Source organism: Leguminivora glycinivorella, chromosome 15 (assembly GCF_023078275.1).
Source record: "Leguminivora glycinivorella isolate SPB_JAAS2020 chromosome 15, LegGlyc_1.1, whole genome shotgun sequence".
In the NCBI taxonomy this organism is placed as follows: Eukaryota; Metazoa; Arthropoda; class Insecta; order Lepidoptera; family Tortricidae; genus Leguminivora; species Leguminivora glycinivorella.
In genome coordinates, this window is record NC_062985.1 from 7120186 (window position 1) to 7146226 (window position 26041).

Sequence of the window (26041 nt, forward strand, 5' to 3'; positions counted from 1 at the left end):
AAACAAGTGATTTTACATAAATGTATGCAAACCACAAAAAACCAATGTCTGTGCAATGGCGAATCAAAGGGGTAAGGCGAATAACTGGTTGAATCGTATGGAAATATGGATATAGGTCAGCAGGTCAGCACGATTTAATGCTAATGTCATGCGTTACAAATCCACTAGTACGCATTTATGAACACCGCAGGCGCAGTCCGGACACCACAGGATAAATAATAGTGTTTTATGCAACCGGTGTTTAAAGGAGGTCAAAAAAGACGAGTGGCGTGGGAAAGCCTCAAATTGTTAATCAAGACGCCAAGAGTATTTTTTGCCTCAGTTAGACACTACTTTTTCGACGACCATGCACTTAGTTTTTAATAATTTTCTAGAATAACTTTCATGAAATTTACACTATTTCCTGTATATTGGCGCAGATTATAACACTGCGTTGCTATGGTTACAGGTCAGGGTCGTTTTAAAATTTTTTTACTTCGCGCGTCGCGGTATGCTGTGCGAGGGTTGGCTTTGGGGTATAGACTTTTATGTAGGGTTTTAAAGATCCATGTAAATGACGAAAAACAGTTCGGGAGTAGAAAAAAAGTATAAATAGAAACACTTACAAAGTTGAAGTTTGACAGCGGTTCAGGGCCGAATAATTTCCGTGATATAATGTACTAGCTTATGCCCGCGGCTTCGCTCGCGTTAGAAAGAGACAAAAAGTAGCCTATGTCACTCTCCATCCCATCCCTTCAACTATCTTCACTTAAAAAACACGTCAATTCGTTGCTCCGTTTTGCCGTGAAAGACGGACAAACAAACAGACACATACACTTTCCCATTTATAATATCAGTATGGATAGCAACTTTCGATTAAGTATTCACGGTTAACAAAATTTAAAATTATTTTATCAGAAAAAATTCGCACAAAAAGACGGTAAGTTGTTCTAACGCTAATTGATCAATACGCATGTTGAGCCGATTAAAGCCGAGTTCTCCCGAAAGGCACTGCTAATACCAAAAGCTTCTCTGTTGATGGGTTCTTAAGTTCTCAGTTAACGTATATTAATATTAATTAAATTAATCAATCTACGGTTGTACTCACGTTATATCGCTACTGCTGCGACATGTTTCGGACCATTTTTACAGGCCCTTCTTCAGGCATATAGAAGTTGTCGCGGCGTGTAAACTCCGTGCACTGACCGAGCCTCTCGCCGCTCCGCCCGCTGCGCAGTAGCAGTAGCAGGGGGCCGATTTTTGAGTCTCACAGCGTTCGAATTCAGAAAATTGCCACTGAAAATAATAGGCAATTCACCGTTTTCAACCGGTATTTTAGTGACAGTGAGACTCAAAAATCTACCCCCAGTAGAGATATAATAACGTGAGTACAACCTCCAAGGTACAGCTTCATTAATATTTGAATATGTCTCACAAAAGTTTAACGTCTGTATAATTAATATTACTATATCACATTGACTTGGAGTTATTGGGGCATGGGTGAGACTGATCTCTGGCTTGTAGCGCCTTGTTGTCGCAGTACTGGCGGATGTCAGCGATTGGCATCAGGAGGAATACTGGGACGTCGTCATCACGTTTCTGAAATCAATAATAAATTATATTAAAAATTTGCCTGACTCCTCATACAATACCTACTTTCCACACTGTATTATTGGGTTGGTAAGAAAGTAATGAGCGATCGATTGAATTCCACATAAAATTTTTGAGAGAGTTCTAGAATGTTCTATGGTCGAAAGTATATAAAGGGCGAGTCGCACAGTTTCTCGTCAGTCATTCACTAGCTGTCGCCGAGCTAATATAAGGAAGAAAATGGACGAATTAAAAGTGCATGTAAGGCATTGCTTACTATATGAATTTCAGTCTGGCCATTCAGCCGCCGAAGCAGTGCGTAATATATGTCAGCGTGTTGCTCCTGAAGTTGTGTCTGAGGCCACGGCGAAACGATGGTTCCAGCGGTTTCGTAGTGGCGACTTTTCATTATCAGATCAACCTAAGTCTGGTCGACCGGTGAAGATTGATGTAGCCAAATTAAAAACCTTAATTGAAGGAGATCCGAGGCTAACGAGTCGTACTCTTGCTACCGAGTTAGGCTGCTCTCATGTCACCATAGAAACACATTTACACGAGTTGGGAAAAAACTACAAATACAGTGTTTGGATACCGCACAAACTTGATAGAGATCAACTAAACCGCCGTGCCGATATCTGCATACAACTTCTGTCTTTTCGCCGCACATTCAACTGGTTGGACCATCTTATCACTGGAGATGAAAAATGGGTCTTATATATAAATCACACACGCAAACGTCAGTGGCTAGCTCCAAACGAAAAAGGAATAGAGGCACCAAAAACAGAGCCTCACCCGAAAAAAGTTATGCTGTCCGTTTGGTGGGATATTCATGGTATTATTCACTGGGAAGTCCTACCAAGTGGAATGACTGTTACCGCATCAGTATACTGTAATCAGCTTGAAAATTTAAACCAAAAAATCTGTCAGAATCGTCCACAGCATGCTAAAGTTTTTTTCTTACACGACAATGCTCGCCCACACATTGCAAAAGTGACTCGGCTAAAGCTATTGGAGCTAGGTTGGAAAGTGATACCTCATCCACCGTAGTCTCCAGACTTGGCACCTACGGATTACGCATTGTTCAGATCGCTAAGCAATGCCTTGAATGAAAAAAAGTTCGATGATCAAGTCCATCTACGACAGTACATAGCTGAGTTTTTTGAATCTAAACCTAAGAACTTCTTCGCCGATGCTATTCATTCTTTACCAGAACGATGGAGACAAGTAGTAGATAACGAAGGCCATTATATTTTTGATAAATGATTAAAATAATAAATTAAATAAAAATTACAATATTGGTTATGATTCGCTCATTACTTTCTTACCAACCCAATATTTCCCATGCTCCGCTATACGTGGACAATAAAAACTCCTTAAACTAATTCACAAACTTTTAAGGGCGTCCGCTATAACGCACGGGCGCGCGGAGCTGGCGGACGAAGGCGGGTGAAATTGTAGGCAAAATCCGTTCGCGTTAGTGAGCGGCGCTTATATTTTGCACACAAGCGATGTTATAGACGCCCTAAAAATGATAGCAGTGTGTAAAGATGCCCGTCATTATTTGTTAGAAAACTAATGTGTGTAAAACAATAGCTGTATTAACTTCACTTTCAAAATTTATAATAGAATAGAAAACATTAAATTTATTCAACGTCATAACAAAGTACAAATAAAACAGAAGACATGCATAATGCCGCCTACTCAGCATAATGCCGCGGGCATCCGCAACGCTGTTTTTTTGCGGGGACCTGACTTAGGTACACTAAATGGCGGCACGTCTGCCAACGACACACAATGGATACATTTTTATTCAATGATCAAAATTAGTTAAAAAAAAACATAATTTTGTAAGTGTGAATGAGCTGAAATTAGGTAAGTGTCTATCAATGGCGGCTGGTGAAATTTTTTTGGTAGGCAATACTGAGCAAAAACCAAACCAACTTTTACATTATCGTCGCTGCGCGTGCAAAATTCGCTATGTGATTTTTAACGATTTTTCGTTTTCAATGCCATTTTAAACCTTATTTCTAGATACATATGCTCCAAAAACAGCGTCGAGCTCATTTCAGTATTACAGGTTTTATCAAAAGTAGGTATGTGACGCCCATACATTGAATGTTCTTCCTATAATCGCTAACTGCAATAAATCACATAACTACATTATCTTCTTATAACAGCAGTTTTGGAATTGCGCCTGCTATGTGAATTATGACACATAGCTATATTTTTGGAAATATTGTATAATAAGATGTGTTAGATGTTTGTGCCCGATTTGTACAATCTCATACATAGCGATAATTTAGTACTATTTGTAGAAATCGTGAATGTTTCCAGATCGTGTGTTTTGCGTCACATAGCAGGCTTTTCTTATAAAAATCTTTTAAAACTTGTTTAAATGGTGTATGGTAGCTGGGTTTGTCGTCAAGTATAACCTCTATAAATGAGACAGAGTGTAGTTTCCCTTTTTATTGAGACTATGTCTGAAAGTACTCACTCTGACCGAATAGTTATTTTTTAATATTAGTTAAAAATAAATCATTTCAAATTGATTTTTAAGATTAACTGTCAGAAATTTATAGTGTTTAGTATACTGACAAATTTCGTGTAGGGTTCAGTGTGTGTAAACGTATATTACAAACTATCAAAATAAGATAAATTTATGCTAAGTAACTCAAAAAAATAGCAAGTGATTTTATCATTGCCTTGAAGTGGCAAGACATCGTTTTGTATGAAATTTTGTGTGATAAGATCTACCTATCCTTTCTGGAAACATTTTACAATAAATTAATGAAAATGAAATGTTTAATAAATTAAAAAAAGCTGAATTGAGAAATCACATAAAGTTTTGAATGACAAAGATTTTTTATCTTTTTCGGATCAAAAGGGAAAAATGGAACCCTTATACAATTATGTACTTTCTTGTCTATCCGTTTATCTATTTGTCAATATTCTTTATTTCGGAAAAACCTATACTCAAGTGTACTGTACCGTTCCTTGAAGCTGTAAAAAAACCTTATTTCTAAGTAAATACAACATACGTTAATTGAGTTGAAAAAAAATCTACACTCTCAAGGAAGTCAAAATTAATAGGGTACTTCCGGTTGACCTAAACTATAAAATTTGGAAAATAAATCGTATTACACCATACATCAGTACATGATTATTAATATATAGTTGTGAGAAAAAAATAGTAAAATGTACACGTAACCTTCGGTGTTCGAGCCAGACTAGGATTATCCGGTTTTTTTCAAGTTAAACATGCATAATGAAAACTTATTCAATGCGTAAATGTTTACATAATACCACATTGAGCAACTTTGTAACTGAAATAACCTCCATTCATATAAATTAATGGAATAAATATATTATTATAGTTGTAATATATTGGTAGTAAAGTAATATATTAATTAAATCGAGTTTTTTATTATAGTATTGTGTATTAAGCTTATAGTATTAAATCGTGGTTTTTCTGAAATAATTTATTCGAAAATGAATTGATAAATTACAAATAAACAACAACATAGTTAATTCAAATCATATGATTAAATAACTATGTGACGATAAAGTGCACAAATTGTATTTTGTTCCTTAAGAATAAAATCTAGTTATGTGATTGTAAGACACATACCGATTATTTACGACTCAAATTATAATCGCTATGTAACATATTTATGAAAAAATATTTTTTTAACCTTATAATAACTAAAATATAATTTCAAGTAATTTCTTAATGTATGCAAAAGTGAAAATATTTATGCCATAAAAATATTGATTTATTTATGTTAAATAATTGCCGAAATAAACAGTTTTTTGTGTCTCCTGTAAAGTAGGTTAAAAACACATGGCGAAATTTGCACGCGCAGCGACGTTATGTACTTTACTAATAGTATTAAATTTTAGGCAAGCCTGTGGGAATCGGCTTGTATGGATCAGCCGCTGCTGGTGTCTATTCATGTTCGTTAATGCCATAAACAGAACTGCAAGATTATAAGAATGAGAAATATAAAAAAGAAAAATGTTAGGCGCCGGTAACTTAGTCAATTTTTGTAATGAATGATATGGTACTTTTATACGTAAGTGAAATATTATACCTACTTAATAGAAAATACAAACAACCAGTGTAGGCTTGTGCCGTTTCGTTCGTTGATCGGAGCGCTCCGATCTCGTTCAATCGCTCCCACGAACTAGTTCGCTCTTTTAGGTCTTTTGCTCATTTAGTTCAGCCAGACTAGCGACCACTGCGGTCGGAAAGATCAGAACGAATGGGACCGAATAGTGTCAAAATGATACGAATAGTCCACAGATAGTAACATTCCGGGCCGAAAGGTTGTAAGTAAACGAAGTTCAATATGAAAACTTGACGTTTTTTGTTGCTCTGCTAAGTAGCTCTCGCTCTCAGTCGGCGCAGTCACACACTCGTTCTCGATCCAAACCGCTCGCGCTCGCCGATCCTATACTGAACTAAATGAGCAAAGACCGATTCTCAGAGCACGGAAAGATTCAGTTCATTTCGGTCATTGATGGGATTTTATTCCTAACAGTTCATAGTTCGTGAACGACACAAGCCTATAATACTGAAATACCCCACTTGAGACGATAGAAATGTCGGAAAATAAAATAAAACGACTCGACCGCAAAACTAAGATAAAATGAGAAATACTAGCACCGCCGCAAATCATTAAAAGTGGTGATTGGGAAGTAAATTAACATTAAATGTTAAAGTAAGACATTTTCTTACTTTAATAATAAAGTAACAGTTCTTTAAATGTTTTTTTATCTACATCCATATCAGACATTCATTACGATAAGCAAAATGAAATCTACATATCGTCACTACTTTTAAAAAATCTCGTATCTCACGCTTTTCTTCAAAGTTAAAACGCAGTAAGTCTATATGCATTCCATACATACTTACTACAATCTTCTTTTCATTGACAGACGAAGATACAAGTTTTTTTTTAAAGTAGTGACGATATTATATCTGCTAGTACCGTAATTATGCCAAAAGTGACATTTCGGACTTTTAAATAAGTAAATAAATGTCATTAAAATCACTAACATTACAGTATCCCAATACTTTTACTCTGTATTTTATCCATATTGAATAACAATAAAATAATATAGAATTTAAAATGTTGACATGTAGCTCAATTCATCTTTCCATAGGTATTTACTGGACGTGCTGACGTATTGGCCATACGTATTACATCATTATATTATGTTGCGGACACGCCTCGGCCAAGTACCGAAATAACCTAGTTAAATGCGATTCTCTAGCAATTTTGCCAACCGTAAACAAGGATGAGTAATTTTCTTATTTTTAATTAACAGTAAAGCGCGGAGCCTCATAAAACTACGGTGGCTTGGCTGACAGGGTAGATGGGGCTTTCTCGCAATACTGGAGTAGCCTACATGCTCACAATAATCTGCCAATAGGTATAAAATATAGAACATAAAATTGTCACTAACATAGGTTAAGAATAGCAGTAAGTTACTAATACAATATGGAAATTTATTTCTGAATTAAATGATACATATTTAACTTCATTTAATTTAAAAATCTAGTTAAATTAGGAATCAAAGAAAATGTATAATATAAAGTTAATGTACCCGCGCCTAAGATTGCCTATCATTTATTTGCTAATAACCAGGGATCGAACAATTGGGCGTCATTCTAAGAACATAGAGTTCATTATTCCGAAAACGTCATACAATTGACGCCCAACTGTCCGATCTCTGCTAATAACGAATATGGACGCATAATTTAGTTTAGGCCGTTGAAGTGTACAATTTCGAAAGTGGGAAAGCTAAGAACTGAGCCAGTATCTTAAAACCGTATTTTTGTTAATAATTATAAGGCCCTTTGACTACGGCCTGTCAGCGCGTGAGTTTGAGTCAGCGCTGTCACTTTTTACATCCCAACAGGCTGTACCGTCTAGAAAACGGATAGTCAGTGGACTCCTTTACAGTTACAGGCCAACTGGAACGTGTACTTAGTAATATAAACAAACATATAGCCTGACAAGATTTTATTTGACCCTGAAAGAGTGTCGCTACAAACCGCTTTCATATGGCAATAATGTTCGGACGTCATGTATAATGGGGACAGCGTGTACTGGTTTCGCGTAAATATTTGTAGAAAATGAAAAAAGGGTTTTAGAGAATCAAAGTTTAATAAGCATGGTTTAAATACTCGTTACTTGTTTCCGTACAGCCTAAAATCCATGAATCTTGTGCCTTTATCCAAGTCGTCGATGTTTATTTTGTTTTTGCGTGGGACCTTGTTTTATACTGGTGTCAATGATGTAACGGCTTCCTTATTTCTATAAATCATTTTCACGGCTGAGCTACAGACACCTTAAATAAGAACGAAAAATATATTAAGCTAAATCGAAATTAAATAATCAGTACAGGAGAACTGCACTATACATTGTCAGTACCGGACATGTCAACAACCGATTTCGGAACATTGTTATCGAAATACTGTGAAATCCTTCATCCTTTTTTGTTGTTAGTAATTTATCTCGTTAAGTATAATTATTTTCACTTTTTAAATATTATTTTGGGCATATTTGCGATGAAACCGTTAGAAAATCTAAAATATTTACTTCTCGTTTACATCACTGACATTCAATGACTTTCGACGACGGGTGTTCAGCTGAAAATCCGCAACGTGGCGAGGGTCAAATAAAAACTTGTCAGGCTTTACATAATATATTAGGTATAAATATTTGTAATCGCAATATATATCATTCGTGCGTTTATTTCGCTCACTATTTTTTACACAATAAATGATCAAATAGACATCAGCGAAAATAATTCGAACCTCATTCTAATATTGGATTGTTTTAATAACAAAGAATGCTTGATACGACTTTTTTATTACTCCCAGAAATTCTTCCGTATGGCATGCCGGCTCACGTATCCGATTCATAAATTATAATCCTCGAGATAGGTGAAATTTCGGCAATCATCGCATCGTGTGCGATACTACATATTATAGTGGTTAACAGCCATGATCAAGAAACTATCGTAGATGTCAGCAGCTGGCACATAGTTGGTGGGTTGAGGAATGATAGCCACCGATACACGTAAATTAAGTTGTCTCAGCTGACGGTTTTTCATTTCTTTGCGTTTCGGTGGCTGCCATTTCTCAACCCACTAGCAAAGCTGCAGTTGACCTTCATGAGTGTGAGATTCGTCCGGGAGGCGATTGGTCATGAAAACGTGTTCACGGCTCGGGGTCTATTCTAATAAAACTGTGGAATTCCTTACCTGGAATAAAACTTCGCCTTCGAAGTATGTGAGGTGATGTTTTCGGGTCCGTAAAAGAATGCCGACGAGCTTGTCAGAGATCACTGTGTATATCTGTAACAAAAACATTTTTTTATAGTCCTTTTTATATACAGAGTCGCGTCATTCACTAAGACGCGTGCCGTGGTGCCATTAATAGATCAAGAGCCCAGGCCCGCCAGACCTTCCTCAAATTCTCAAGGATGAAACTTTGGGACAATGTAGAGTTCACATCGGCGTTTAATGTGTGCATATTTTCCAGTTCGGCCCATCGGCCAATTTTTTGCTATCAAGTGATGAAGGTGGAAAAAAAAAGTGCTTACTTTCCTTAAATTCTCAAGGCTGATTTTTATATATGTGTTAGAGCACGTTGTTAGAAATTGGTTATCATCAATGCCAGACCGTTCCCGCCGGCCATAACTTTTACCAGACGCGACAAAGTTGGCAAAAAACGACTCTAACTTACCTCATTTTCTCAAGCCTGATTTTGATATATGATACGCAGGGACCTATAACTAGACCGTTTGTAAGCAGCCAGACCAATCGGATGGACCCAACCATCCGCCAGACCGACTTAAAGTTTCGATATGAGCATTAGTAGAATTGAAATATTCCGGGTCTATAAAAGCTAAAAACTTGAATTTTCTACATTAAGCTACGTGTATATTGTATACTTGACGTAATAAGCGACTTTCAAAAATTTTACTTCTAAGGAAATAAAAAAATGAAAGTTTATATGTGGTGCAAGATTAATTTTAAGCTATGAATTTTATTTACACTGCGTAAGTACATGTGTATTTTATTATAAATATAACTTTTACCAGACGCGACAAAGTTGGCAAAAAACGACTCTAACTTACCTCATTTTCTCAAGCCTGATTTTGATATATGATACGCAGGGACCTGTAACTAGACCGTTTGTAAGCAGCCAGACCAATCGGATGGACCCAACCATCCGCCAGACCGACTTAAAGTTTCGATATGAGCATTAGTAGAATTGAAATATTCCGGGTCTATAAAAGCTAAAAACTTGAATTTTCTACATTAAGCTACGTGTATATTGTATACTTGACGTAATAAGTGACTTTCAAAAATTTTACTTCTAAGGAAATAAAAAAATGAAAGTTTATATGTGGTGCAAGATTAATTTTAAGCTATGAATAATAATAATACTTGTAAACTTGTATATTCATATTTTCATTTTCATTTTATATTATAAATAACGTAAACAAGGAAAAAACAAATTGGTACAGTGCATTATAAATTAAATATTCAATTCAAAGAAGTAAACAATCAATGTTCCAACGGTATATAACTAAACGAATTTCCTTTCTCCTACAAAACATGGTAACATACCTAAGTGACGAACTTTAGAATTACAAGTTTAGGAAGTTTAAACATTTTGTACTCAATACGAACATCATGAACCCCGTTATAACCCATGTCGGAGATGCTGAATTTTCAGACACGAATACATTTTTGGCATTCTTCAAATACATGTATGCCGTTATAAAAAGTTTAGAATACTTTACGTGTGTACACAACATATACACTTATACTTTCCACCTCATTTTAACTGAACTTATATAAATGCTTAAATAACTTTTGTAGTATGCGAGGGATTTGACATTATATGCAACATACACATAGTGCCTTTATACATAGTGTGAGGTCCCTCGCCCACAAATTAAAAAGGATCGATCTTAAAACTAATTTTAAACCACCTTGTTCGACGACCGAAAAAAAAAGTTTAATTTACTTTTCTTCTTTAAATTTATAATAAAATACACATATACTTACGCAGTGTAAATAAAATTCATAGCTTAAAATTAATCTTGCACCACATATAAACTTTCATTTTTTTATTTCCTTAGAAGTAAAATTTTTGAAAGTCGCTTATTACGTCAAGTATACAATATACACGTAGACTTGGATCTGGATCTCAATGGCTTCTCTTACCAATCTCGGTATGTAGTGGCGTTCCGTCGAAATTACCTTAGGACTATGCAACTCGATCCAATGATTTGCACCCGACTCAATGAGATGTTGAGCAATAGCAGACTTGCGAGTACCGAGATTGGTAAGAGAAGCCATTGAGATTCACAAATATAAAAATTTCAATCGTGAGGATGGCTTCAAACTATCTAATGTATGGAATCCAGTGATTTGTTTGTGTAAAAAACCGATGAAGTCAGAATTGAACAAACGTAGTGACACTGTGAGTGTAGTGTGTTTGGACAGACCATCGAGTGTGAACGCTACCAGTGGTAACGCTGAAAGTGAACGCAGCCGACGCGCGCGAAGGAGGGTAGATCGCGCGCTGTCTATACAACTTTAACATCCACCCGCCTTCGTCAGTTTTCCGTGATCATGATGCATGCAACTGCGTCGAAATATCGGGAGCTCGACAAAAATCAAAAAGGTAATCACGGTCTATATCCCGGTCAATATAAGTCTAATGAAAATAACCGTGAATCATTCAAAACTCTTAATATACACGTAGCTTAATGTAGAAAATTCAAGTTTTTAGCTTTTATAGACCCGGAATATTTCAATTCTACTAATGCTCATATCGAAACTTTAAGTCGGTCTGGCGGATGGTTGGGTCCATCCGATTGGTCTGGCTGCTTACAAACGGTCTAGTTACAGGTCCCTGCGTATCATATATCAAAATCAGGCTTGAGAAAATGAGGTAAGTTAGAGTCGTTTTTTGCCAACTTTGTCGCGTCTGGTAAAAGTTATATTTATAATAAAATACACATGTACTTACGCAGTGTAAATAAAATTCATAGCTTAAAATTAATCTTGCACCACATATAAACTTTAATTTTTTTATTTCCTTAGAAGTAAAATTTTTGAAAGTCGCTTATTACGTCAAGTATACAATATACACGTAGCTTAATGTAGAAAATTCAAGTTTTTAGCTTTTATAGACCCGGAATATTTCAATTCTACTAATGCTCATATCGAAACTTTAAGTCGGTCTGGCGGATGGTTGGGTCCATCCGATTGGTCTGGCTGCTTACAAACGGTCTAGTTACAGGTCCCTGCGTATCATATATCAAAATCAGGCTTGAGAAAATGAGGTAAGTTAGAGTCGTTTTTTGCCAACTTTGTCGCGTCTGGTAAAAGTTATATTTATAATAAAATACACATGTACTTACGCAGTGTAAATAAAATTCATAGCTTAAAATTAATCTTGCACCACATATAAACTTTCATTTTTTTATTTCCTTAGAAGTAAAATTTTTGAAAGTCGCTTATTACGTCAAGTATACAATATACACGTAGCTTAATGTAGAAAATTCAAGTTTTTAGCTTTTATAGACCCGGAATATTTCAATTCTACTAATGCTCATATCGAAACTTTAAGTCGGTCTGGCGGATGGTTGGGTCCATCCGATTGGTCTGGCTGCTTACAAACGGTCTAGTTATAGGTCCCTGCGTATCATATATCAAAATCAGGCTTGAGAAAATGAGGTAAGTTAGAGTCGTTTTTTGCCAACTTTGTCGCGTCTGGTAAAAGTTATGGCCGGCGGAAACGGTCTGGCATTGATGATAACCAATTTCTAACAACGTGCTCTAACACATATATAAAAATCAGCCTTGAGAATTTAAGGAAAGTAAGCACTTTTTTTTTTCACCTTCATCACTTGATAGCAAAAAATTGGCCGATGGGCCGAACTAGAAAATATGCACACATTAACCGCCGATATGAACTCTACATTGTCCCAAAGTTTCATCCTTGAGAATTTGAGGAAGGTCTGGCGGGCCTGGGCTCTGGGTCTATAAAGGTTAGATTTGACACATTTGCGTTTCATCGGGAATGACAAGTTTTCTTCGTATAATACTGAAGCACAACACGGAATAAAATTATGTTATGGGTTTAAAATTAAACATTCATGCTACACTGTAGGTAATGTGTCATGATGAAATTCCATTGAAGCTATATTCTAAAACTCTGCCGCGTATTGAAATTGCATACCAGCTGTGAATTGCATACGTTTGATGAAGTTTTGCATCCATATTTATATTATGGTGCTCATTCAATAGACGAACTCCATATACTTAGGAATAAGAATGCACTCAGTGAAAGGAAACCAATTTGATTTCGAATACATATAACCTATACCTAGGTAAGGTTGCGCTCCGCTTGCATGAATTGTATTTGGCTAAGCGCCTTACAACTAGTCTGTGTAAACTACATTTTCAATTCAATCTATCGGCTTCACATTCGAAATTCATTCTGGCAGACATTAATATTGATTTCAAATCTAAATCGATCGATTGCTACATAAATAAAAGTCAAGTCGGGTTACTTCGACGTATGACGCAGTGCTTGGAAATTAGATATTATAGTCATCTGGCCAAGGTTTATATTGCAGAGTAATTTACGTAGGTAAATCGGAATGTTTATTTCGAACGGGAAGTTTCCGCGTCCATATTAGGGTGCGCCGGAGTCGCTAATTACGCGGTGGCTTTGGTAAACGGATTCCAAATTTAAAATGTCGACCGTGAGTGCGGCGCGTCGCGGAATGTGTGACGTCACAGTTGGACGCGACTGTTCGATAGTACACATCTGCCCGGGCTATGATGCATTGCATCCGATCAAAGCGTTCATATCTAAGTTGATGAGGTACCTACCGAAGTAAATTGAATAAATACTCAATTTTTTTTCAGAATCATCAGATTAATCAAGTCCGATAAATAAAGTTCTACATATGGCGCATGAACGACGTCTGATTTTGAAATTTGTTACTTTTAATGAAGATTTTTATAATTATGCAAAAATAGAACATTCCACATTGTATCCGTCCTCCTTGCGCTGTGCCTTTACGAACTTTTGTCGGTTTGTCTCGGTTTGTCGCCACTTGTAACCAATAATACCGGAAAATCGTGCCGCTGCTGTCCTCTGTACAGTCTTCACCAGATATATCAGGCAGGCGATAAATGCCAAAACTTCAGATTGCCTTATTTGAATTAGGCCGGTTTCCTAACGATGTTTGCCTTCACCGAAAACCGTCTGGCAAACATCAAATGACATTTCGCACATAAGTTCAGAAAAACTCATTGGTGCGAGCAGGGTTCGAACCCGCGACCTCCGGATCGAAAGTCGCACACTCTTACCGCTAGGCCACCAGCGTCGACCTTGTGACGTTAATAATTATTGATAATTATTGATTTTTGTTCAGAATTGGTACCATGTTACATGCTTCAGGAAATTTGGAAGGGAACTTGCAGCACCGTATCGCCGCTGCCTGGCTAAAGTGGCGTGAAGTGACGGGTGTTACCTGCGACCGGAGGATGCCTGTGAAGCTTAAAGGCCTTGTCTATAAAAGCATAATAAGACCAGTTCTAACTTATGGGAGTGAAACGTGGGCCATGAAGCAGGAACATGTCCGGTCTGTCCAAGTCACAGAAATGAAGATGCTTCGGTGGATGTGCGGAGTAACGAGGCTCGACAGGATACGCAATGAACATGTTCGCGGTAGCCTCGGAGTACGTGATATCGCCGATAAGCTACAAGAAAGTCGACTGAGATGGTATGGACACGTGAAAAGAAGGCCTCCTGAGTACATAGGAAACGTTGCTATGGATCTGAGCATTGCTGGGTCCCGAGGAAGAGGAAGACCGAAGATGAGATGGGCAGATACCATAGCAAAAGACATGAGAGCCTGCGACGTTTCAGTCGACGACACGTCCGATCGTGCGAAGTGGAAGGAAAGGACAGGAAAAGCAGACCCCAAAATCAGATGGGAATAATAATGCTGAGGAGAGAGAGAGAGTTCAGAATTGGTACACATTATGCCATAATTTTAAAAATAAACATCCAAGAAATAAAAGACAAAGACTGCTCTTGTACAAGTCGCAAGTTAGACCCCACATAGAGGGGATACCCCCATTTGCCAGAATTTCATTTGCCATAATTTTATTTGCCATCCTATTCAACAATCATAATATTGTTTCTCATAACATCTTATGCCATAATCATTGTTTACTATATTAATCTAGTGCCAGAAACTTTGTTTCCCATAAAGTCAGTTTCCATAATGTCATTTGTCAGAATCATCGAAATCCGTAATTACCACATTCCATACCATCATTTGTCATACAAATTAGCGTCCAGAAAAGTCAATTTCCATAATGTGCTTTGGCAGAATCGAAAACTACTATAATAGGTACTAGAAGGACTAGAGAATGAAACTGCTATCAGAAAGTAGGTTAGGTTAGGTTAGAACTGTGACCCCTGGAAAATGAAACTGCTATCAGAAAGTAGGTTAGGTTAGGTTAGAACTGTGAACCTCTGGAAAAGGAAACTGCTTGAAAAGTAGGTTAGGTTAGGTTAGAACTGTGACCTCCCGGAAAATGAAAATACTATCAGACAGTAGGTTAGGTTAGGTTAGAACTGCGACCCCTGGAAAATGAAACTGCTATCAGAAAGTAGGTTAGGTTAGGTTAGAACTGTGACCCCCTGGAGAATGAAACTGCTGGAAAAGTAGGTTAGGTTAGGTTAGAACTGTGACCCCTGGAAAATGAAACTGCTATCAGAAAGTAGGTTAGGTTAGGTAATAATATGGGCAACAATTAATATGGCAATAATTGCTTATGGCGTTTGAATATTCTATGAAACCATATTATTGCACTTAATAATATGGCTAACAAATAGTATGGCATTGTATGATTATGGAAGGTAATATTCGGATAAACAACGAGTATGTCATATGATTTTTATGGTAAACAAATCATTCGGACAAATGAAATTCAGGCAAGTGAGATTCGGGCAAATGAATATTATGTTAAATGACTGTCGGGCAAACAATAGACAACCCACATAGAGTACTGCTGTCACCTTTGGGCAGGAGCACCTATATTTAACGAAGTAGGTAACAATAAGTTTCAAAATATCTAAACAGGCGCCAGAGTAAAAGCTTAAATAATTAAATTGACTAAAAATACTTTACTATTAAACATAACGAAATAACTTTCAAACAATGAGTAACCACTTTCGAAAAAACAATAGATGTTTCTTAAAAGTTTATCGCGAATATTTACTGAACTAACTGTAAGTGCACAAGTTTCGAATATAAAATAACTTTTTATTCAGTTAAGTATTCATAAACTGTGAGTCAGGTATAAATAATCTTCAAAGAGTTAATGTAATAGACAAGATTAGCAACTACAAACAAAACAGACTGATCTCAAGATAACGTTTATTCGAAACTACCTATCCTGCACTAATTGGCTTACCTCTGACCCTTCTTGGCCTAAATTTATACGTACTCGGTTTGCTTTGTCCCGTAACGGCTAATGCTCTGAGGATTATACCTATCAATACCTCGGAGCATGTAATACTAGAGAGCGGACAACCCGCCGGCGAACGTGCCGTAGTTATTATTTATTTATTCTTAACAATAAACATTGTGTCGAATATTCATTCATGCATATAATAATTACATACAACACAATACTAAAACTACTACAAAAATATTCATCCTACTAGTATTTACTACATTAATGTCCATAACTATAGCAATAAAAGTAAAAATAAAACAGAATTAACAATCTATAACCACGTTATTTACATTGTATACAATTACCAAAGAAAACATAAATAAAATAAATAAGTAATTATCACATACCAATTAAAACATGTCATTTAGAAAATCATTAATTGAGTAATAACATTTTTCTACTAGAAAAGCCTTTAACTTGCGCTTGAAGCTTGAAGTTGTTAGTTCATTGATCAATACAGTATGCGTAGCTGAATGCACAAACGCTCACGAAACGCTCACGATAATATCTCTTCTGTAGCTATCTATCTCTATCGCTCTTGAGTATTGGCGCGACAGAGCCAGACTACATTTCTGCGGCGTTTCGTTTCGCAGAAATGCCATTCGGCTACGGAGCCAGTTGTTGTATGCGTGCGTGATGACTGATGACATGACTCGCTGGTCGTTCGCATGTACACACTTCACACTATACAGAGGTTTTTTATCTATGTCTTCCTAGAGAAATAACCCTTGTTGACTTATAGAAATAAGTTGCATGTTACTGTAAGTTATAATTTATTATTACCTAGAATCCGTTTTCTGCGCCATTTGTACTGTACCTACCATCTCCAATTCTCCTTCAATTGCTCAAAGGTTAATTGGAAGATATCCCTTAAAGAGATAAGTTCGCCTTTGTACTAATGATAAGCTCTTTTTCCTGTGTGTTGTATTATTTTCTGGTACAATAAAGTGTTTTACTACTACTACTACTATAAGTCCTTTTGAAAAGACACTCCTCAGATATGGTAATGATGCTCATGTATTGTGCAATAGCCCAAAAGGAGCGTCCGACTACATGTGTGTGTGGGTTCAAGGACTTGCGACAGGCGTATTCAATACAAATCGCCCGGTATTTCCGATGTCCTTCTTTCCTATATCTGTGGTATAATCCCTATAGACACTTAACGCCACTTCACATATTAAGTGCTAAGCCAGATAAGGATAAGGCGGGGTGTTTAATGTCTATCCAATCACTACGAATCACTACTAGTTATGTCATCCGAGATAAATACATTTTAACCTATATTATATACAAATAAATTTTGCTGCTGAGTTTTTCGTAAATGACACTGGTAAAAAAAGTCGCATTAGTATAACGAAACGTTGACAAGACCATTTAATCAAACATTATACCGAATCAAGTATTAAACTTAGTGATTAATTTGCATACTGGTGTATATTTTTTCCGTTAAGAAGATAACGAAATGCCCGGTGGCGTATCAATCAAGCAAATATTTTTTTACTGTTTTTTTTACTTTTATAAAAATGTGTAGGTACCTGTTTAGGTTTGTCTTGTATTAGGTATTATTCTGCAAGTTAAACATAGACTCACCGTAAATAGCTCTCCAAATGAGATAACTTTCGTAGCACTCTGTAGCTCCGGGGGCAGTAGGCCCTTGCAAGGGGTCTTCCCGTATTCATTGATGATCTCACATAACTCTTTCATCTCTGTGCATACTCGCGCCTGCGCTTCTGCTCCTCGTATCTCTGTCATTGAGCCGGGGATAGGTCTGAAATTAAAAATAATATGTAACTATTTATATATTTACATAATGTTTATGTAAATTTGTTTTTTATCATGCAGAAACGTCTGCGAGCGATATTACATATTTTTAAATTAAAGAAAAATTTGAAAATTCACACCTCTAGCACCAGGCCTCCGTGGCGCAGTTGGGAGCGCGGCTGGCTCCGGCAAAGCCAGAGGTCGCAGGTTCGAGTCCTGCCGGAGGTGTGAATTTTTCCATTTTTCCTTTAATTTTAAAATATATAAATGTTTATGTATTTATTAGGCATATATTTTACCAACCCAATTACCAAAAAGCGCTGGTGGCCATGGCCTAGCGGTATGAGCGTGCGACTTTCAATCCGGAGGTCGCGGGTTCGAACCCCGTCACTTACTAACGAGTTTTTCGAAACTTATGTGCGAAATGTCATTGGATATTTGCCAGTCGCTTTTTCGGTGAAGGTACTCTTCGGGTTGGAAGGTCAGATGGCAGTCGCTTTCGTAAAGCTAGTGCCTACGCCAAATCTTGAGATTAGTTATCAAAGCGAGCGATATATTATATATAATTAAATTTTAAATGGTGTAATTAAAATTAAACTGGACTGGCAACCCTGGCTGTCAAACGATAAGCAGCTGATTTTGCTAGGTCCCTTTGAAATAATTATTTTTTAAGCATATTTTAAGTATTAATTAGTATTTAAAGCGTGAAATTAGTATATTTAACATTAAGTTTTGTATAAATATAAGTAGTGAAGTGCTTTAGTGACGTTTACGTGTCTTTGATGTCTCAGGTTTGTAGCCGTTATAGGTTACTAGCTTTTACCCGCGGCTTCGCCCGCGTAATAAAAGTATTCTTATTGAAACGTTTCCAAAAAATAAGATTTTCATTTGGATCCGTAGGTTTCTTTGTAGGTACATCTGTCCGCGATTATTTCGATTAAGGTAAAGCGGGGCAATTCTCGACTGGGGGGCCATTGTAACTGATCTATTTGCTGTACGGTCAGCCAAGAACCTTACACTGCTTTTTGGCTCACTGTACCTTATACATATTACTATTGTTTTAAAAGAAATTCTTGCAATGATTGTAGAATTGTTACACAGCGACCACAGCGTAGGTAGTAGGTACGAATATGTATGTATTTTACCTATATAAATATTTATACTGGGGAAACTTCATACAACCCACATAGCCAGTATCTCGACGCTATGGTCGGTAGGGTAAAAAGTACTTCCTTGCATTATCGCTTACAATTTTTTTCATTTTGCTTATACTTATTGCAAACGTAAACATATAAAAGGCAAGCAAACAACGATCTTCTTACAGCACATTGAATGTAAGTAAGTAAGTAAGCACTTTATTGTACAGGAAAAGAATACAGCACATAATATTTAAAATAAAAAGTTTCAGTACAAAGGCGAACTTATCCCTTTAAAGGATCTCTTCCAGTTAACCTTTGAGCATTTGAGGGAGAGTTTGAGACGGTAGACATCCACATACTTAATACAAAAACTACAAAATAATAACAATACATTTTTCATTCCATAGTCTAACACGCAGTAGGTAATGTAATATTTATTACGGATGCAGGATACTCGCCGATGCCTACTTCAATACTAATCCCTTCCCACTCTGAGCCACCTGCATTTTACACTGCCTAGAAATCGATTGCCGACCGATTATTCCGACCCCAATCCCTATTCTTATCTCCGTCCCTATCTCTATCCTTGTCCCCGATCCCGTCCCCGCCCCGTCCCTGCCCCCGTCTCTCCCCTATCCTTGTCCCCGACCCCGTCCCCGTCCCGTCCCTGCCCTCGTCTCTCCCCTATCCCTATCCCTATGCTAGGAGGTGAACTTTGAAAAATCCTTTCTTAGTGCTCCTCTAAGGAACTTCCGTGTCAGTTTGAAATCTCTTGAACCAGAAGTAAAGATAAAAACTAAACCTATACTTATGGCTATTTTGGATATTTTAACCCCGTTTCACAACAACAGGGGAGAAAATTTCTTTTCCACCTCATTAGATTTTAAAATCGTTGTATTTATCGTGATCAGCGACCCGATAAACCATAAAAACGATACCCATATTGTGTTTTTGACTTTACCCCCTTTGCACCCCTTTAGGGGTCAAATTTCCAAAAACCTGAAACGTGTATTTAGTCATATGTCTTTAGGAATCCTTCAGTGAAGTTTCGAATAAAATAGTCAAACTAATCTTGTTTCCACATACAAACTTTGAACCCCCATTTCGCCCTTTTAAGAGGAGAACTTTGAAAAATCTTTTCTTAGTGCTCCTCTACGCCATATAAGGAACCTATGTGCCAAATTTGAAATCTCTAGGACCAGCGGTTTCGGCTGTGTGTTGATATGTCAGTTAGTCAGTTAGTCAGTTTCTTCTTTTATATTTTTTTTTGATATTTAAACCCCATTCCACTATAACAGGGGAGAAGGTATTTCACTTCCGCCTCGTTAGATTTTAAAAGCGTTGTATTTATCGTGATCAGCGACCCGATTAATCATAAAAACGATACCCATATTGTTTTTTTTGACTCACCCCCTTTTTACTCTTTTAGGGGTTAAATTTTCAAAAATCCTGAAACACGTCTTTAGTCATATGTTTTTAGGATCCCTCCTGTGAAGTTTCGAATAAAACAGTGAAACTAACATTGTTTCCCCATACAAACTTTGAACCCCCATTTGACCCCCTTAGGAAGCAAATTTTGAAAAATCCTTTCTTAGTGCTCATCTACACTATATAAAGAACCTACGTGCCAAATTTGACATCTCTAGGTCCAGCGGTTTCGGCTGTGCGTTGATATGTCCGTCAGTCAGTCAATATCTTCTTTTATATATTTTTTTGATATTTAAACCCCATTGCACCACAACAGGGGAGAAGGTATTTCACTTCCGCCTCGTTATATTTTAAAAACGTTGTATTTATCGTGATCAGCGACCCGATAAACCATAAAAACGATACCCATATTGATTTTTTTACTTTATCACCCCCTTTTCACCCTTTTAGGGGTTAAATTTTCAAAAAGCCTGAAACACGTATTCAGTCATATGTCTTAAGGAAACTTTCTGTGAAGTTTCGAATAAAATAGTCAAACTAATCTTGTTTCCCCATACAAACTTTGAACCCCCATTTGACCCCCTTAGGAGGTTAATTTTGGAAAATCCTTTCTTAGTGCTCCTCTACACTATATAAGGAACCTACGTGCCAAATTTGAGATCTCTAGGATCAGCGGTTTCGGCTGTGCGTTGATATGTCAGTCAGTCAGTCAGCTTCTTCTTTTATATATTTAGATAAATTTGAAATATCTGTTCGCCTTTGTACACTTTCTGAGTCTTATTATCACTAGTTAGTACCGATTGTGTTTCTTTTTCAGTGTTAATCATTGTACAAGGCTAGAACAAGTGTAGGCATAGTGAAACGTCACTATTTCATGTAAGTAACCGCTGAGCTTGAGTAGGCAATTCCTTGCTTTGTTTTGTGTTTAATTCTTTTAAAAACCCATTTACAATGCAAACACGCAGAGCAGCTGCCGCCGCTGCAGCAGCGGCTCTCCAGCAGGAGCCTGAGAAGTGTGATAAGCTCCAACTTACCTTGCTGGAATTAAAACAATCCAAGGAGTTTAGTGCTCAATTGCTCAGTGAAAGAGAAGACAGTGAGAAGGAGCTATTATTGGTAATTGATAAAAACGATAAGTTAAAAAAGGAACTGTGTATGTACACTAGAGAGTGATTTTAATAATGTAAACTCGGAGCGGGCCCGGCTTCAGGAGACGGTTGACAGGTTTATGGAGTGTAATGCTGCATATGAACAGGCCCTGAAAGACATCGACTCATTGGAGAGAGCACTGCACGACGCCCACGAACACATCTACGAGCTACGGGAGGCCCAAAACCAAGCAGCTGCGGCACACACTCAGACCTTGTTCGAGGAACTGGTCCGGCCTGCATCACAGTTGGTTACCGCAGCAATTGAAAACCCTTCAGTAACTACAGATTTAACCAATGATGCCACTACACCAAGGTTAGTAAATTGCAGCGGAAACAAACTAAAGAAGTATATAAAATTAAATAAACTGATCAAAAAAAATCAAAAGATGTCAAAAATTAATAAATTGTTTTTTAAAAAATTGAGATTTTGTAAAGTTAATATAAGTTTAGTAGATAAGTTAGATTTGTATACAGCTCAGTTAGAACACAGTAGATTACAGTATGAAACTGACACACAGGCATTAAAGTTAAAAATTCAAAGCCTAGAGGATTCAATAAAATCTTTAGATGTGATAAATGAGAGTTCAAAAAAAGTTATTAGTGAATATTCTTAAGCCATGGATGATTTAATATCCCAGATTAAGCATAATTCAGAGCGGTTTGAGTCGTTGACAAATGCCCAGGCATGTGCATGCAAGCAAGTGACTGGAGATTTGTCGACCAGTGCGCTTGACCCAAGCCTGTGTGACAGTTTACCGCAGGGGCAAATGAATGATAATGGCCCCTTCCACACTTCACAAGAAAGCACACCTAAACCTAATGTTGTTATGTACTGTGATGAGATTGGGAGCAATATGAGCTCATTTTTAAATTTTTACTTAAAGGGACTTAGTACAATCAATAACTGTCTGCCTCATAGCAGCTTTGAAAATATCATTAAACAAATTTTAAATGACAGTAATATCAATTGTAAGACAACACTGCTTAGTGCTTATCTTTATGGGGAATAGGGGTAATGTAAACAAAAATAATTTAGTAAAATATTATGAACAATTAAACTCATTGGCAGTGCATGAAATTATTTTCTTTACATTCCCCTATTGTAACCAGATGTCAGAGGCAGAAAAAAAAGAAAATAACACTAGACATAAGTTGAATGTAGCTTTATATAATCTTTGTACATATAGTAGTAAGGTTAGCATAATTGACACTAACAAATTTGTTAGTAAATACCATATGCCTATGGTGTTTTTGACTAAAGGTAAATGTTACCTTTCAAATTATTATAAAAGACAAATAGCTTTATCGCTATCCTATTTATTTGACATTTCTGCCCAGAATTTGGCAGACAACTCTGCTCCTATTGAGCAGCAAAGTATGAACTTGGAATTGGTTCCAGTCATAACCAATGATTTAAACTAGCTTCTAAGACAAAAGATTCTGTCTCTGGCAATTTAATTTTAAGTAACTATAAGAATCAATACTGTGAGCAAGGAAAGTATATCCACCTGGTGCATCAAAATATTCAATGTATCAGAGGAAAAGATTTACAAATTGAACTATTCATGAACGAATTTTATGTAGACATTTTATGCATTACTGAACACTGGTTAAAAAACCGGCCAAGTGCGAGTCGGACTCGCCCACCGAGGGTTCCGTACAAACTTTCAATGGTTAAAATAACCATACTACTCATACTCATATTCATTTATTCATTCAACGCCATTTTACACGTCAAGATTTGATTTAAAAAAATGAAAGTCCTATACCTACTTAAGGAATATTCAATTCGATTATATTATAATATAACAAAGTTGCATTTTGCTTTGTTACGTCCCATAAAAAACTGTAAACTGAATAAATGTCTGGGTAAGAGGATACCTACACATACATACGCCGGACAAATTCCCAAAAGGGCAAAGTACAGGAAATCTCTCAAGTTTCTGTGCAAATCTTAGTAATTAAGGTGTTAGAAACGAAATTGTGATATGTCTATCTATATATCTAAAAAAAAATTGAATTGATCTTAGTCGATTTCTGCGATACTCAAGGGAGGAGAAATGAGTTCATTGAGGAAAATAACTAAAAGTGCGGGTAGTTCGCAAAACTTGCGTGGCTAGAAGAAGTTGATGCATTTGCTCGCCAGTCTACCCGTGACCACGAACGTAATGTGATGTTCGAAACTTACTTACTTGGCTGGCGCGATAACCCAAAATGAGTTTTGGCGTCCAACACAAGAGCACGCCATTTGACTCGGTCTTGAGCGTTATTGCGCCAGCTTTCGCCGACGCCGAGCTCACGGAGGTCTACCTCCACTCTACCCAACGATATTTTGGGTGTCCAGCAGGGTTAAAAGAGACGATGGCAGTTGGAGGATCCGCAAAAATGCCGAAACTGAAAAACTGGTAGCTGGACCTGTCACTGCAATGTCACAGTTTCGTTTTCTTTCAACCACTTATTTGCCAAGAGTGGCACTGTAACTTTAGCAGTTTCATGTGCTCTGCCTACCCCTTTATGGGAAACAGGCGTGATTGTATGTATGTATAGTAGCCGAGCCAAATATAATGGTGATGTTCGAAACGTCGGACCAAATATAAATGTAAGTGTTTACGCGATTAAGTTCCGTTTAGTTCTAAAATTATGAAAATAACTTACTTTCCATATTCTTCCCTCGAGAATGTAGGTTTGATGCTTTTATCGAACTGTCCGCTGAACGCGCATATTTTCTGGCCCTCCGTGTGTGACTGTGCCTTTGTGTCGAACGCCGAGATCAGGTTTGTCAAAGATGAACTCTGAAATAAAAATGATCTGTTAATAACCACAAAAATAAGATTTTGAAAAAAAACTCTGACGTAGTGGACCGATTTTCATGAGACATAAGAACACTCCCGACTAATTCAGCTTTCCAACAAAAAAAAAACTAAATCTAAGTCGGTTAATCCGTTCGGGAGCTACGATGCCAGACAGAGAAATAACCACGTCAAACTTATAACACTCTGTCGTTTTTGCGTTTAGCTATGGCAATATAAAAAAATAACACAAGGAAAAGTTATGATGATTTGAAACGAGAGAATATTAGATTGAAAGTCTACGACATTTAGTCGAAATAAAATGCACTAAGTCGGTTACGTCCTCGATTTCCAATCTTCCTTTATCAAAGTCAATTGTATAGCATCCTTATTATATGAAAACTTATTGTACCGAAAGACGAAAAGCGATTTTAGGAAAAACCTATCCAATAAATTGTAATATTGATTTCCATTGAAATTGAGGGTATTGACTACTCGTCTAGCCTAAGTAATGGGTTATTGACCTTGCGAACAGGCAGGACTGCCAGTGGTTCAAGCCGAGGTCAAATCCGGGTAAGGTGCTTAGTTATTCATATACGAGTACATAAATACATACAAGTTCTTACAAAAACATAAACTACAGTGTAGGTATTTTTAGATCTTTCAATAAATGTAAATATAATCTACCCTCAACAGGCTCCTTAAACCAGTGGAAGGTAAAAGAAAAGATTTCACCACCAAATAAGGAGATTAAAAGCAAGTCGCTTAGGGCCACTTGCGCCAACGAAAAAGAAGAGTTAACCCGAGGGTTACCCCACCATTTTATATGGAATTTGACAGATGACAGCCCACTAACCCTGAGTTAAGTTGGTTGGTGCAAGTGGGTCTTAGTGACATATTATCCGCTTTCTTTTATATTTGATTGGTTAACCAATTAATGTCGATACAATCAGAGCCTTAATGAGTTTACTAAGAGAGTGTGGGACGTTGCTTGTGTATTAAATTCCTAATTATTGTTATTTATAAACATCCTGAAATAAATTACGAGATTTATTTACGAAGTACTTAATCAATTTCCTCCACTAACATTTTAATTGAAATCTCTTACAGAGTAGCAGCCGTTTCTATCGACAACATTTATTAGCACGTAATTCTGTCGCGGTAATGTCCATCGCAAATCAATACGACTTGGCAACGAGGCTGAGACCAGAATAGATGCGCTGAACGACCACAGTATCTATCCAATAGCATTACTTGGGCTAAACGACGAACAATGTCGCTGTCATAAACAGGGTCCTATTCGAAATTAAAGAAAATATTCAGCCTGTCACAAAAGTTTTTGAAAAAGATTTGTCAGCGACCTTCTCCTGCTGGTCTAGATGAAGTGATCATATATATGACGACTACATAAAAAAATGGTATTCTGTTTAGTCCGTCATTTAGATCGTCTAATAATTTTTAAGAAAAAAAAACGTCGCTTTTGGGGTTCTGGTGAAAGGTACTTGGGGTTTCTGCGAATGTTGGATTATGTAGAAATTTGTACTTAGGTAATATTTTAACAGCTTTTAATATATAAATCTTTGATTATTTGATGGAAACACAAATTTGAATAAACGTA

General features: G+C 36.9%; 1 protein-coding gene across 1 annotated transcript in view; it reads right to left on the bottom strand.

The window, feature by feature from the left end:
• Window positions 1-1321: 1321 nt before the first annotated feature.
• LOC125234265 (actin-binding Rho-activating protein-like) overlaps window positions 1322-26041 on the bottom strand; it is a 75397-nt gene continuing 50677 nt past the window's right edge. The window contains exons 2-5 of the mRNA XM_048140477.1: window positions 24290-24426; window positions 17746-17923; window positions 8845-8937; window positions 1322-1578 (exon numbers count right to left, since the gene is read on the bottom strand). Of these exons, the coding sequence (XP_047996434.1) occupies window positions 1450-1578; window positions 8845-8937; window positions 17746-17923; window positions 24290-24426 (537 nt within the window). The 3' untranslated portion in view covers window positions 1322-1449. The remainder of the gene's footprint in view (window positions 1579-8844; window positions 8938-17745; window positions 17924-24289; window positions 24427-26041) is intronic.